This window comes from Lepidothrix coronata, unplaced genomic scaffold (assembly GCF_001604755.1).
Source record: "Lepidothrix coronata isolate B3197 unplaced genomic scaffold, Lepidothrix_coronata-1.0 Scaffold106, whole genome shotgun sequence".
Taxonomy (NCBI): Eukaryota; Metazoa; Chordata; class Aves; order Passeriformes; family Pipridae; genus Lepidothrix; species Lepidothrix coronata.
Window position 1 is genome coordinate 263813 of NW_016690286.1, and position 15610 is coordinate 279422.

The 15610-nt window shown below is 39.9% G+C and overlaps 1 protein-coding gene across 14 annotated transcripts in view; it reads left to right on the forward strand.

Annotated features, from left to right (window-relative positions):
- HDAC9 (histone deacetylase 9) overlaps window positions 1–15610 on the forward strand; it is a 392579-nt gene that overhangs the window by 116998 nt on the left and 259971 nt on the right. For 7 of the 14 annotated variants that reach the window (XM_017823855.1, XM_017823862.1, XM_017823856.1 and 4 more), the window contains exon 1: window positions 443–886. In XM_017823855.1, the coding sequence (XP_017679344.1) occupies window positions 781–886 (106 nt within the window). In that variant the 5' untranslated portion in view covers window positions 443–780. Of the gene's footprint in view, window positions 1–78; window positions 118–310; window positions 393–442; window positions 887–15610 lie in introns of those variants that run through there. The other 7 variants (XM_017823859.1, XM_017823867.1, XM_017823868.1 and 4 more) reach the window with 6 other exon arrangements.

Sequence of the window (15610 nt, forward strand, 5' to 3'; positions counted from 1 at the left end):
CTCCCCACCGAAACGGGCTGGGCAGGAGGAAGGGGTTAATTGAGCTCGAGGCCGAGCGGCGGAGAGAGGACGGGCGGCAGTTTGAAAGACAGAGACTGGACAGCTGTGTTTGCTGTGGTATTTTTAAACGCATTAATGCAGGCTCCAATCACCCGGCCATGCTTGACCTATTTTTGGCTCAGGCCGGCCATTGTTCTATTTCTGCCGCCGCTGGGCCACGAGGGTGTCAATTCAAATGCAAATGAGTTATCGCTGCTGCTCCCGCCAACTTCGCCCAGCCGCCTGGCCGAGGGACGGGCGGCCGGCAGAGGAGAGGGGCGCGGGCACAGCAACGCGGGACTAGCCTGGGGTCATTCAGATTAAATCCTCCGGGGCTCCTGGTCCCTGGAAAGGTGGCTTATTCGGGTTGATGGTTTGTTAGAGGCAGTTTCCCCCCCCCCTCCCCGCCCTGCCAGGAAGCCCAGAGCGCAGAGATATTTCTTCATTTCTCCTTCCACCTGCCGTTGGCTGCCCGAACGCAACTGCTCCAAGTCGGCAGCGCGCAGCCCCCCGCACGCTCACGGCTCCCTTCCAGCGGCCGGGGGCTGCCGCCAGTGGATTTGGGGTTTTCCCCCTCTCCTGATAGATACTTGTGCAAATTCTTAAACACTGCTAATTGCCGAAGCATATTATCCTACAACCCTCGCTGAGGAGGTAGGACCGCAGAGGGTCGTGCCCGACGCCCATGTGCAAGTGCAGTGATGAATCTCTTGTGTAGCTGAAGTGCAGACCAGTTGGAATATGCTGCAGACAATTTACGAGAGTGAATCGTGTTTTTCCTCAGATGGAGTTTCTGGACGCGAACAGCTCTTGGCTCAGCAAAGAATGCACAGTATGATCAGCTCAGGTAAGAGACTTCAGTGGCTGACCGGGAAAATACATGACAAGAAAACACCCTTCCGTTACAGAAGTGACAGTTTTTGTGGGCTTTATGTAAGTTGTTGTTAAATAGTTCTGGTAGTATTTTAGATAGCAGTTGCTGCTTTTGTGGGGAGTTTGTCTCCTTTGTTCTGCTGCTTTCCAGACACAGCAGAATGCTCACAACTGAAATCTAGTTTGGGTTTCCTTGTTTGTTTTGTTGCGGGATTGCAAAATGGGGCTCATGATATAGGCTTATTCCCAGGGAGAGACTTCCTCAGACAGACGTTGTCAGGAGGCTGCACTTGGAACCCCTCATAGGCAATTCTAATCATATGGTTATTGTAAACAGGATTTGTTCTTTCTGTGAGTTTCCTTTTCCCTAGTTTGCATATGAAGGGAGTTTAATACTAATCCCTTTGTCTTTTCATTAAAGTGTTACTTTAAAATGTCTTTAAGCTGCATGGCTTATTTTGTTACTTTAAAAATATTTGTGATCCTGGCAATGGTAGTTATATATTATGACTCACTGAGATGTAAATTGGTTGTGTTATTTAATGAAGGTGTTTCAAACCTGCTCTGAAAGAACATTGCATGTATTTGAAGCTACCCTTGTGTTTTATAGTTTCTTTGCTAGCTGTATTTGAGACCTGCAAATGATGGACTGAGGATAAATTAAGTTGGAAGAATTGTTGCCATTCAGCTAAGATATCAATTTAGACAGGCTAAAAAGTCAAAATTTCAGGTTGCTCTTGCCTGTTCTCTCCTAAGATGTGAATTCCACTTCTGTTTTTATTGGACTGAAACTCTTGTCTTGTGAGGCACAATGTTACCTGTTTTACATCTTTTAAAACCTAGATTTCTGACTTTGTTCTGCATAAAGTCAGCTTTATAGAGGACTATATGTAGAATGCAGGGTGAATTGTTTGCATGTACTTTAGTCTTCGTTTATACCCCCTTTTCTCTTTTTTCTTTTTATTTTTCTTTTTCTTGTTTTCTTTCTTTTACTTTTCTTCTTTTTCTCTCTTTTTCTTTTTTTTTCCCTATGTCTTTTTTTTCTTTCACAAAACTTGACTGTCACCAATTTTTGAAAAGAAATATATATGTAGACCATACCTCTCTTTACATGTTACCTGTTTTGGTACGCCTGTTGAGCCCGTGTTTGTTTGTTTGTTTAAAAATTGTTTATTTTCCTGCTTTATAGAAAAAGAGCTTAGAGTTTTACTTGTGATCTAGTTACAGTTCCTTTGTCAAGGACACAAATCAGGTGAAGATATGTTTATAAGTCTGAACAATGAAGCTCTAGCAAAGACAGTGGGTAAAAGCAAAAGTTTCTCTGAAGGTGTTAAACTTTTGGAAAGCCATCTACAGTGTCAACCTCTTGTTCAAGAATTATTGCTTTTCCTTAGTTTTCCTGAACAGCTCAACAGGTGTCCAGCACTTCTGTATTGGTCAGAGATAAGAATGACTGCTTCCCCTGCCTCCTGTTTGTTGGGATTTTTTGTTTGTTTTTCATTTTACTACTATGTCCAGTTGAAGTTAACTGTACACAAGTGAAAATCTGGGGGTTTTATCTCACTGTGCTACCTTGTAGCTTCCAACTAATTTTTGTATGAGTAATAGTGGTTTGAAACTCAAGAGAAGGAGGTAATTTTCTGTAAGTTTATACCTCTGCTTTTCTTCACTGGAAACACAAATATCACGTAACTGTTGATTTTTATCTGATAGTACATTAGGTAGGTCCACATAACATATACAATTTCCTCTGTAGTGCCAAGTAGAATAGAGAGAGGGCTTTTTTAGACTGAAAATAAAAACCCCAAAACCTTAATCGAGAACATTACCTAGGTGAAAGATGTTTAAGTATATATATTCTATACAACACAAATTATTCCTCTGTGTTTCAGTTGGCCTTTAAAATACACAGCTAGACTGCATGTAGTTGACATTGTGCATAGTCTGCAGCTCAGCTCATGTCATGTGAAACCACAAGGCCTGGTGCTGCTCCTGATTACCTTCAGCTCCCTCCAGTTCACAGTCTTGCAGTATCAGGCCTGGTAACTTTTCAGGTATTGTCTCCCTTTATGCTGCGTATAGGTAAGAAAGAAGTAGCCAGGGTATGACGATATGCAGTATCATTTGGAGTAGCAAAATCATTTGAATTTTGCTTATTACAGTGTCCTTACTTCAAAGTTATCTTCACTTGCATGGATATGACTTTTAGTCAGGTTAAAAAGTTGCACATATTGCAGAGACGAGCAGATCCCTGAACATTTGCAGTTTGCTCCCTTGATATGCTTGCTTCAAAGACTTCAAGCATAATTTGGAATAGTCAATGGATTTTTAGGTTTGCTGTTATCCAGATAACAACACACATATATTATGCAACTGTGATTTTAAACTGGGCTGGAGCGATCCCCAAAGAGGAGAGATTGAATGGCCAATGACTACGTATTTGCAAAGCAAAATGTCTAAGAACTCTCTCACAATAGCAGACATAGGAAATACTTCTGTCATGTGAAACAGTTCTCCTGGTATTCCCTCAATTACTGCTTTGCCTGTCTGTCTCCATCCCTGCTTGTAAGTCATACTATGAATGAGATGATCTGGATAGGTACCAATCAAAAGTCTAATTATGAATGGAGCAATCTAGATCGGCACTGACTCAAGAAGCTGTGTAATTTGCAGACACCTACACCTTACTGCAGAGAGCAGTTTCAGCTATCTTGAGAAGGCTGAACTAGATTCTCCCATATGGTACTGTTGCTGTAAAATGCAGTAGCAAGTGCTGTGCATCTTTATTTAGGAAAATGATGCTGATGTATTCTTATTTGATACCATAATTATCTTAGTTTCATAATTTAAAAAATAAGCCTGGAGTCTAAAGCCTCTTATTTAGCTGGAATTACTATTTATCTATGCTGCCCCTTTTATTCTACCCAAAAAACCTCAACTTCCATGTGTGTGCAATGCCACAGTGGACCCTAACATTCAGCTGGCCCCTGATCTTACCACAACACAGATAATAAACTGTATGTCCTTGAAAAAAAGCATTTGGTGCAGCAGAGTCCATGGGAGAAACACTCATTAAAAGATAGTTAATAAATAACTGGTGTAGGGCTAAATTTCTCAAATAGAGGGCACTTGTGTGAAAGAGAAAGAAGAACCTACCCAGCCATGGTATCTGTAGATGTGAGACTTCAAGAAGCAGTGCCAAGTTCATTAACTTCTGGTGATTTAATATACTGTGCTGTTTTTCCAAGGGGTAAGGTTGCTAAGTTTGCTCCACTGGCCATATCTTGATGTACGGCCTTGCAGCGGCCTGCCTGAATTCCACCTTGGCTTTTATTGAATAAGGCATCCTCTGCTTCCTGCCTAAAGCTGTTGTGTTGAAAAATCAAGAGTTCAAGGAGATCGTGAGCTTAAAGCTTGGCTTGTCAGCGACTTGACAGGTGACCTGAGCAAGTTACACAATCCTGCTTACGTCAGCTAACCCTTCAGTGAAATACGGAAAATGATACCTGTCAGGCTCAGGAATCAATAGAGCAAAACTATTCTAAAGGGGATATAATGATTCAGAATAGTTAATTTGATTGACTTCATCTACCTACAGGCTTGTAAAACACCTGCAATTTCACAAATGTAGTAAGTGAATTTAGAGTATTTTATTCTCTGCACCAGTCAGGAAATTCACGCTGTGTCACTGGAATATAAATGACAGAATCAATGCTACACGCCTCATGTTGTACGTGGGTTGACAGGTCCTCATGAGCTATTTTCCCTCAGTAAACCCCAGTGTACAGATTTTGTCTTGTATGTTGTATCTGTCATGTATCTGCATGGCCTCATATATACATGGTTTGTTTTACACATGGATTTATATTGCCTTCAGCAAAATTCTTTGATATTTGCTCTCCTATTTTTCCTGACCAAACAAAACCTTCACCTGCTCACCTGTTCCTGTGGAGAACCTGAAGAAAGCAGGTTAATTTATAGTTTTGCTCTGATATTCATGAAAAACTTGACTTATTTGCATATCTGAATCAGGTAACATAAACTTCTTACAGATACAAAATGTTGCATATCCGGTATGTCAGGCCCTAACACATCGGAGAAAGTAGAGAGTGAGAATAGATGTGCTGAGCTTTTACTTTGTGATTCTCTTCAGAGTAATGAAAAAATTGAGTGCGGAAATTCAGTTCAGGGAAGTTCTGGATAACAGCCGGAGTGGCTTTTTCATTGCCCATTGTAAAGGCTAGGTACAAAAAAATCTAGTGCTTCATTGTAGTAGCTGAAGTATTTGAATTAATTGTTGGGGAAGAGTGAGGCCTTAGCCTTATACAATTAATACAATGAGAAGAAACAAGCAACAGAGACCGGCAGGTCTTATGTAGTTAAAATCTCACTGATTTTGGGTAGAGGCTCTGCCCAGCAATGTATACTGGACAAGACATCGGTTATGAATTCAGTTGAACAAAAATGTGATAAAATGGAATGAAGCTGCTTTTTCTGTTTTGCATTATTGAGAATACATCGATTACATACTAATGATGCCAGTTTCATGCGTCTGATGCTGTAACAACGCTAAAACATTGCCTTTTCTTTCTTATTATTCAAGTCCCAGCTTCTGAAGCCATGTGATTACCTGACAGCCTTGCTTTGTATTACAAGGTATATTTATAGGTTGTGGGAAAAGCCTGGAATAAGAATTTCAAAGTACAAGATTGACAAGAATAGCAAGTTACAAGAGCTGGAAAGTAAATAAAAAAGTATGCAGAACCTCTTTCAGCGTCTTTCCAGAGACCATTAAATCCTTCATTTAGTACAGAGGTTCACTAGTGCTGGCACTAGGACACCAGCTCCCCTCTCTCCGGTGCGTTGAGCTAAATCTCTTTATTGGAAAAGAGCTTTTTACTTCAACCGTTTATTACTTTAGCTGTTCAGCTTTAAAATACTCATTGGTTTGCACTGCACTCAAACACACAGTTTCAGCCAGAGTCTGCCGTCCTGTAAAACTGTGTGCAGAATCCATTTAGTTCAGTAAGGTTTGCTCTACGTATGAGGAACGCTTGAAACTCATCCTGCTGCCAAAGCTTTAATCAGACCTGTGTTTCTGTACCAACTGCTCAGTCCCTTTCTTCTGCACAATCTTTGCAGAGAAAGCAAAAGCTGTAAGAAAGCAGAATAGATAGGCAGCCTGCAAAATATGTTTGTATAGTAATTTATTTCAGGTTTTGGTGTAGATGATGGGGAAGGTTTCAGGTGTTGTTGCATTTTAACCTTTCCCAACTCCTGCTGGGGTAGAGTTTTTATATATTGGATACAATCCAAAATATCGTAGAGAAACTAATTGGCAGATATTATTGTTAAAAACTTGAAAATCTAAAATGCCCTGTTCTGTGGATCTCTTTAACAGGCTGACTCCTCTGGGTCAGTTATTCTTAGCCTAGTTATTTTCATCTTATGGCATTACAGGTCTAAGATTAGCCTGTTAGGCGTTATCATGCCATCTGAGTTACCTCCTAATATAACTATACACCGGAATGATTATTTATAGACAGAGCATTCTGTCATTTTTGCTTTATTTCTGGTAGTTTAAATAAAGAAGAGCAACATTCAAGAAAAACCACAGATTCCTTCCTGCTGCCAAAACAACATGATAACTGCCTGCTGAGGAGCAGGGATATTGTTTAAAATGTGTGCTTGCAGCAGATGCAAACATCTTACCTCTACTAAAACAAGGTACCTCAGGGTACCACTGCTCCCATCTCTTCTGGAGTAGAGAGCTGGGTGGCCAGATTGATGCATCAAATGACAGAGCAGAGACAAGGCCGGGGTTGCTGATGAGAAAAAGGATAACCAGGCGCTATTTTTAGGGGCCGGCACTGTCAAGCTCCATGTTCAGTGTGAACATGTCACATATGCACACAGCTTCTCCAAAATGGACCCCTCTAGTTTTGTTACATAAAAGTGATGCCTGCTGTACAATTAGCCTTCTAGGTGCTTTTCAGAAGATATAACAGGAAGCTTTAGCAAATTGTCAGATTTTTAGCAAACTGTTCTTTACGACTGCTTCACAAACATTCCTGCTCAGTAGAAAAACTTTAAACCTAAAACGGAGTTGTTGAAGAACACTGTGAGGTTCATTCTCTCCTAAGGAAGTTCACTAGGATCTTTGTGCTTGCATGTGTGTAACTAGGAGCAAGCTTTTAGTGACAATTTAGTGAAGAGTGGCATAAACAGCAAAGTAGCAGATCTTCAGCTCGGTGTCAGGGCAGCCTCTGACTGTAATTGTTGCTCAGGAAGCTGCCAATTTATAAAATAGTAGAATATTAATGGATTATAATTATCTAATGAACTCCATCTTTTCTTTTTTAGGTTTCTGCTCTAAATAAATGGCATGTTTCTGTCTTTGTGCGATTTCTCTGCATAATCAGGAGGCACCTGATTTGTTCTACTTTAAAATGTTAATGGTGTAAAAAGGCTTTCAAAATCAGTGGAAGCCTCTGCAAGGTTGAATGATACAGTACTGGTTTACCTCCCATTATATAATGTGTAGCTCATTTCCTTTTGTCAACCTGGCAGTTCTGTGCATGACTGTAAAGGTACTTTGGCGTTTAGTATAATCTGAGCATAGCCTACACATCTGTTTTATTTGTTTTGTCTCTCATGGTTGTAAACTCCTTCCAGCTTGCAGAGTATACAAACATGACAAGAGCTCCGAGAATTCAAGCCTTTTGTGGATGAATATGCTAGATATGCAGGATGCTTTATTCTGATGATAACATGTTCTTTCTAGTAATGAAACTGAGTATCATCAAAGAGAGACAAGAAGTAACAGAACAAGTTCTTTGATAATGCCAAATATATAAATCATGTTTTTACAATCAAAGCCTATTGTTCTCTTTCATGATCCCTGTGGTTGAAGGTATGCATGCCAGAGGGAGGAACCGCAGTCATTCAATGAAGTCTGGAATGGAATAACGAGAAAGCTTAATGTTAATTTAATAATTTCCCCCAATTGTTCTGTTCTTAATCCAAGTTTCCTTTTTCTTTCTTGGTGCCCAAGGCCACCACCTTTTTGGTGTTGTGCAGTAACAATATGAGAAGGAGTAAGGAAAACAGTCTGTTAGTGCTTAATCGTACATAGAGACTCTTTCTGGAGTTTCCTACCCCTGTTTCCATTTAGTAAAATGTTAGTGATGGCCTTTTTATTTACCTGTTCACAACTTCATTTTTTGCAGTTACGAGTTCTTACTTCTCTTCCTCAACTTGCTTGATTTCTAGATAAATGCCTCTGATGAAAAATGTATATTTTTCCTAAGCCTTGTAAAGTCTCTTTCTTGTGGACACAAAAGAAGTAAAACTCTAGGACTGTTAAAGTTTTTGATATTCAAATTTGAATCTGATCTTGAAGATTTAAAATGCTTAAAAGAATATATGTATTGCTATATCACAAAGAAACGTAAAGTAAAATACCTAGATATTTCGAGATTTCAAGCTGACATGAATAGTGATGGAATTAGTATGGGGCACAGAATGGTGTAAGAAGTAGCAAATGGGAAATCATCAGTATTTTTATTTATATTGCCTTTATATTAACATAGCTACTATTACATGTAGATACATAACGTTAAAGGACTATATAGAAATTACTAGAATGCCTCAAAAGGCTCATTGTAAAAATCCTTGCACAGCAGCAGCTGAAATCTAGTGGAACCTAAATACAGGAGAGCACATTACCTTGGTCACAGTAGCCTGTGTCGTGCATATGCTCAAAACTATTCCAGGCTCCAAAAGACAGATCCACTCATTCCCACACACATATCAGAAAGTTGGCATCCTTTTATTTGCTGTCACTGTTTTTCCTGGAGGGACTATTTCAGAAGAAGAAGGTTTTAGCGTATTGTTGCTTTTAAGAATTGTCAATAATTATTATAGAAGTAATTCCATAGAATGTAGTAAGTTTTAGTTAGGTTTTCTCAAGGACTATGAGAGAAAGACTGGCAGGAGAAAAAGAGGTTTGAAGAAGTTATGGAACTATTTTATAAATGGAGTAGTAGGGCAGAGATGAGCTATACAAGCACTTCCTCTGTTAAAATGCTGTTGTGAGGGAGGGTGGGAAAAGCACTGAAGATGCAAGAGAAGTATGTGGGAGGTGGAAACCAGTGGTTTTGGAAGTACAGTTCTAACTGTCCATAAACACAGGAAAAATACAGGTGAAAACAGTTAGGAAAGTGATCAGCTGAGAGAAGTTTCTATCAATAAAATCTTCACTGCCATCATGAGGAATACATGGAAAAGTAGGAATATTTTAGAATCAGCAAAAGATGTTAAAAACAACACAGGGCTGTGTTACTCTTGTAGGAATTTCTCTTGCATTGTAGAGATTATTTTTCTGTTTTCTTGGTCTGAGAATGAGGTTTGTGAGAGGAAGAGGTGTAGGACACAGTCTGTTTATGCACACACTGCAAATTCTGCTGCATCTCCCCATCCTGAATTCCTTCCCTCCAAATGTAGCTCAGCTTTCCTGGAGAACCTGCGGAGCAATCTCAGCAGAGCTTTGCCATAAATTTCCATCCCTGTGCCAGCTGCACCATCCTTGTCTTACCTTTTCTGCTTGACCTAGTAGGCAGTTTTCTGAGCTCTGTGTTTATTTTCTGGTTTTGGTTTGTTTTATTTTTCTTCTCGTGCCAATATATACAGGGTGATAATGATGCAGCTGAGGAACTTACTGAGACAAGAAGGGAAATTACAAATGACAACATTAAAGGGCTACAGGCAAAAAAATAAAGAAAGAATGCTAATGCAGCTGAATTAAGTAATGATGATGCTATGGATGATTAAGAATGCTAATACTGACACAGCTATATTGTTTAGAAAATAAATGGTTAGAAATGGGAATATATACAAAAAATAACCCTTGGGCTAAAAGTCTCAAACCTTTTCTAAGAATGAATGCCTCTCTCTGGTTACTGGTCATGCATATCTAGTTGTCACTGATATGCGTATATAATTACAAAGATGTATATACATGTACTTACCACCAATCTTACTCTGTCTCTCCTCACTGAGGACACTGGTGGCTATATTAAAACCCGTCAAAAATTTTGGGAAGTCTGGGTTTCACAAGTTAGTTCTGGTAAGTTTGAATGAGTGCCTAAGGTGATTTTTTTCTTCTGCAGGCCTAGCAGCCCACCAGAGGCAAATGTGCATCCCATAAACCTCATTGTCTGCCTGCTCTTCTTCATCTGCAGATACCCAGAGGTCTGCAGCAGTTCGTTTGTTCCCAAAGACCTCAGGAACTCATTCTTAAGGACCTGGTTTTGTTATTTCCTCTAGGGAATACTATTGCTAGGCCTGTTGTAGGTGGTGACTAGGAGCTCTAGGTGCAGCTCTAGGTTTTAAAAATTAGTAGCCAAATAGGCTTTAGTGTTGTCCTGCAGACTGAGAAAGACATGAGTGAGTGTACAGATCTGGACTATTTCTTTCTTAATTTTCCTCCTTCTCCTTTTTAAAATATTTTATTTTTGTTATCTATGAATGCTGTGTCTGTGGTTGTATAGATGTAAGGCCTCAGTACATAGGAGTGAGGGAGGCCCGTTGAGGTGGCAGCTGGCATTGCTGCGAAGGAAGAGCAGACATCCCATCATCTCCCTCGTCCTGGGCTGTCATTCTTCTGCTGAACAGTCACATTGCTTGTACCAACACAGGTATTCATGTGTCCATTGGGACTGATGGAGTGAACAGCTGCCCCTGGTTAAAATGTGACCTGCCCCATATCCTGTGCCACTGCTGTGTGTGCTGCAGTGTGGGGAAGGAGGGCATTATCCTCAGGGTCAGAGGGGCCATGAGTGGGGAAGGGAGGGACAACCATTCCTCTCAACTTCAGCTCTGGCATACAGTGGCCCCAAATATATGTAAAACTGCTGCCTGGGAAAAATTCTGGAGAAAACAGGCTTTGCTCCTCTCAACATTTAAAGGACAGAGCCTAAAATTTCATGCTTAATTAGCACCTTGTTAAACTCCATTGAGCTACATAGCACTTTACCATTAAGTAGAATTTATGCTAATTCAGTCCCTATGAAGCTGCCAGTGATTTACCCTTCATCATCCATAGCTGTTCATCATCCATAGCCTTTATCATTTCAGCTGTTAATATGAAAGGAAAATACCATAAAAGCGTACATTGTTTTGTATTAAGTAGAACATTATATGTCTGTTGGCCTCAAGAAATCTGCACCAGTAGCTGTCTGCACCTCAAAACTGTATCAGTCCTAGTGCAATGCCACATGAAGAGTCTGTTCCCGGAAAGCCTTCATGGCTGTAACATTCAATTTCTGCTCCATTCTTTATATCTGGAGAAAATGTTTTGCTAGAGATTCTTCCACTGACTGCCTCCTATCCTCCTTTACTTTTTGTAACATAAGAGTGCTTTGGTATGTTCTTAGACTTCCTAGACAACCTGGAAATCAGTAGAATTCAAGTTATGGGAGAAAAATTTTCTTTCCTGTGATGCTGTTTCCTGGTTGCTGCTTAGGCACTGGTATCAAATACCAAACACCAAATGTAAACCAAAACCATGATGTAATTAACTGATTCTGACATGTTAGCAAACACAGATCAGAAGGACCATATAATTGTCACAGTTGTTGCTGTAAATTTCTTACTGAGTGCAGTTTCAAGTTGAAGGCATAGTTTGACTTTTATGTGCTGAGCCTGGTGACACAAAGTGCAGACATTTTTTGGATCAGAACCCTTCAAAACGACTGTGCTCTCCACCCTAACAGCCAAAGTTTAAGATCACAGAATCACAGAATATGTCGAGTTGGAAGGGACCCAAAAGGATCATCGAGTCCAACTCCTAGCTCAGCATAGGACCATCCCCAAGAGTCACACCATGTGGCTGAGAGTATCAGCCAAATGATTCTTGAAGTCTGTCAGGCTTGGTGCTTTGACCACTTCCCTGGGGAGCCTGTTCCAGCACCCAGCCACCCTAAGAACCTTTTTCTAATATCCAACCTAAACCCCCTTCAGGCCATTCACTCGGGTCCCATCACTGATCACCACAGAGAAGCGATCAGTGCCTGCCCCTCCTCATATGGCTTCCCTTCAAAGCCCTTCATCATCTTCATTACCCTCCTTTGGATGCTCTCTAAAAGCTTAATATCTTTCTTATATTGCAGTGCCCAAAACTGCACACAATATTCAAGGTGAGGCCCCCCCAGTGCAGAACAGAATGAAACAATCCCTTTCCTAGACTGGCTGGTGATGCTTTGCCTGATGCCCCCCTGGACACAGTTGGCCCTCCTGGCTGCCAGGACACTGCTGATTCATATTCAGCTTGCCATCGACCAGGACCCCCAGCTCCCTTTCCATGGCACTGCTTTTTAGCCTCTCATTCCCCAGTCTGTACATACACCCAGGGTTGCCCCATCCCAGGTGCAGAATCCAGCACTTCCCCTTGATGAACTTCATATGGTTGGTGATTACCCAGTCTTCTGATGAGGTCTGTCTGCAGGGCCTCCCTGCCTTTGAGGGAGTCTGCAGCTCCTCCCGGTTTTGTATTGTCTGCAAACTTGCTTAGTATCCCTTCCAGTCCTGCATCCAAGTAATTTATGAAGATGTTGAAGAGCAGAGGGCCTAAGATGGAGCCCTGTAGAACCCCCTAGTGACAGGTCCCCAGTCTGATGTTCCCCCATTCACTATTACCCTCTTTGCTCGACCCGTGAGCCAGTTGCTCACCCACTGCACGATGTGTTTATCCAGCTCTGTGCTGGACAGTTTATCCGGAAGGATGTGGTGAGAGACAGGATCGAAAGCTTTACTGAAATCTCAAAAGATTACATCAGTTGGCTTCCCTTGATCAACTAGGTGGCTTACCTTGTTGTAAAAGGAAATCAGGTTTGATAAGCAGGACTTTACTCTCATGAAATCATGCTGGCTATGACCAGACTGCATTGTCTTTTTTTTCAATTTCTTCCAGAATAGTGTTCTCCATGACTTCACCAGGCACTGAAGTGAGACTGACAGGCCTGTAGTTTCTGAGGTCCTCCTTGTTGCCCTTCTTGAAAATCGGAGCAACATTCACCAGATTCACAGTCAACTGGGACCTCTCCAAATTCCCAAGACATAAAGATGCCAGATCTGAAAGGAGAGAGATTTTCGTTGCTGTTGCTTTGTGTGCAAGTCTGTACATCTGAACTGGTGACAGCCATAAACTATGTCCCCAGTGGGACAGGATAGAAAACCAGAAGCATTAGTTAGTAACAGTCATATAGGAAATAGCTTGTTCTGTCCATCTGTCAGGACTTTGTATTCAAGTAATTGTCCAAAACCTCAGTAGAGAGAAGAAAACTCATCTTTCTCCTTAGATAACATGTTCAGATGCTTAAACTTCATGATTCTAAATGCAATCATTATGTCTACCAGGAAGACAGTAGTTACTTTCTGCAGGAGAAAGGCTGTATATATTACTCTTACACTTCTGCACTGTCTGCTTTGTTTTTATATAACCCTTACTTGCACTCCCCATAAGGCCTGTAGTTATGCAAATAATTCTCATTTATAATATGGTTTTCCTCTTCCCATATAGATGAATGGTTGCTTAGGTGGATATAAATAGTATGTGTTCCATGCAAAAAAAAAGTATAGTCGTGCAAATGAAAATCAGACTCTTTCTACTTATGGAAGTCTTTTCAAGCTCTTAATCATCTTAAATCCAATTAGTCTTTTCCTGTTTCTGACATGGCTCCCTTTGAGATAGGATAACAGAATTGAAATATTCCTGGTGACAAAGACTCATTAATGAATATGAAAACTTGCTTTTATCCTGCTTTCTGTACTTTTCAGTTTTGAATCTTGCTGTACATTGACCACATGTTGTCACCGAGCTGTCTGCAATGACAGCCATCTGTTTTTAAGGTTATATTAAGGTTAATGAAGCACAGTAAAGTATATTCTATTCATTCCTCCCAGTAGAAATTACTGTGCACATGCAAAAAATGAGTGAACTCTTCTATTTTGTTTCCCAATCACAAAGCTTTATAAGGACCTCTGTCATTCCTCAGAGCCTTCCATGAAATATCCTGAAGAGATTTGTTTCATCTGTGGTTTTAACCCAATCGATCTGTTTTTCATTACTCTTCTTTCCAGACTTCTGTTAAAATAGCAATTACTGTTGCCTCACTGCACTATCAACCTTTTTTTTAAATTCAAAAAGAATATTTATTTCCCTTCTGCTTTTTATCTTTAAAACTGTTTCTGATCAGCAATAGAGTTCTTCACATAAAGTTACAGAACAGGACACAAATTCCAGTGAGGCACCTTATGAATGATGTTTTGCAAGTCCAGATAAGTCTGTGGACCAGATCCTTGGCTGGTACCAAGTGTCACAGCGTCAATGAAATCCAGACCCTTTCTCTGTCACCGTTTTGTTAAACCTTTGAAAGAATTTGTTACGCTTTTGTCTCAGAATATGTATGCAATTAGAATTCAAAGCTCACAACTGCATCTTACAAAGTCAGTTTGCATCAAACTTGATTTGTTCCCTAAATGTCTATGAGATTAAAACAAGTTAAGTTTAAACAAAAATTGACTCAGTTCTGACTGTTAACAGGGGATATAGTTTCTTAGAGAACATATGGGGAAAGACTATCTCTTTCCCCTTTTTCTTTTAAAATTGTGTACATGGCCCTCATTTGGCTAGAATAATTTTTGCCAAGACAAAACATTAGAAATTTTAAATTCAAAATAACTAATCTTAAAAATATCAGGAGATTAAAGCAATTACGGTAGTTTATGCATTTCAACCTTGCCTCTTGTGTTCACAATTATATTGGCATAAGCAGATACTATTTAAAATGAAAAAAATTTTTTTTGCTTCACCACTCGTTTTCAATCCTGTCTGTAGTTGTGGACCAAAGAGTTTAAAATGAAAAGAAAATATAAAGATTGCAAATCTGATATAAATACTAGAGGATAAAACATATGAAGAGGGATTAAGGGAGGTATATTTATAGCCTATAACAGAGAGAGCTCAAGGGACATGGGCACTGGCTATAAATAACTTCAAGGTAACAATATAAATGAAGGAAGGGAATTATTTGTTCTCAAAAGATGGTGAAGCATGGAATAATAGCCTGAAGCAAAGCAAAGCAAAGTCTAGGTTAGATGTTAGAACTTCTTTCTATCAGTAAGAACTGTTGAGAGCAGAGACTAGAATAACTAAGGTAGGAGGCCGAGGCAGTTTCTAAAACACCAACTACAGCTGTTTGGCTATAGATTCAAATTACTCTTAGATGGAGTTCTGTTACAAAATTCACAGGGCCAGACTTAATGGTCCAAACATTTTTTTTTTAATTTTTTTTAGCTGTTATGTTTTATCATGCCCACATTTCATGGTATGCATTAATTTCCCTTGAAGACGATGTAGATAAAACATTCCTTCCAAGATTAGTGAGCAGTTTTAACCAGATTAAGGGTAAAAAAATGTTATTAGTCAATTATAACCTCATTTATTAGTTGGATTTAAAGTTGTATTTAATGGAAGTAGTGGAGTCTCCTACTGTTATTTCTTTTGGTCAGAAGGAAGACCTCTATTCTCAAGAGTCCCTAGATGAGATGGTGGCTTTTGAACACTGTAAACTTAGGTTTCTGGGTAAGCAAAATAGTTTCTGTGAATTGTACGTGACGATGTCAGAACAGGGGCAGT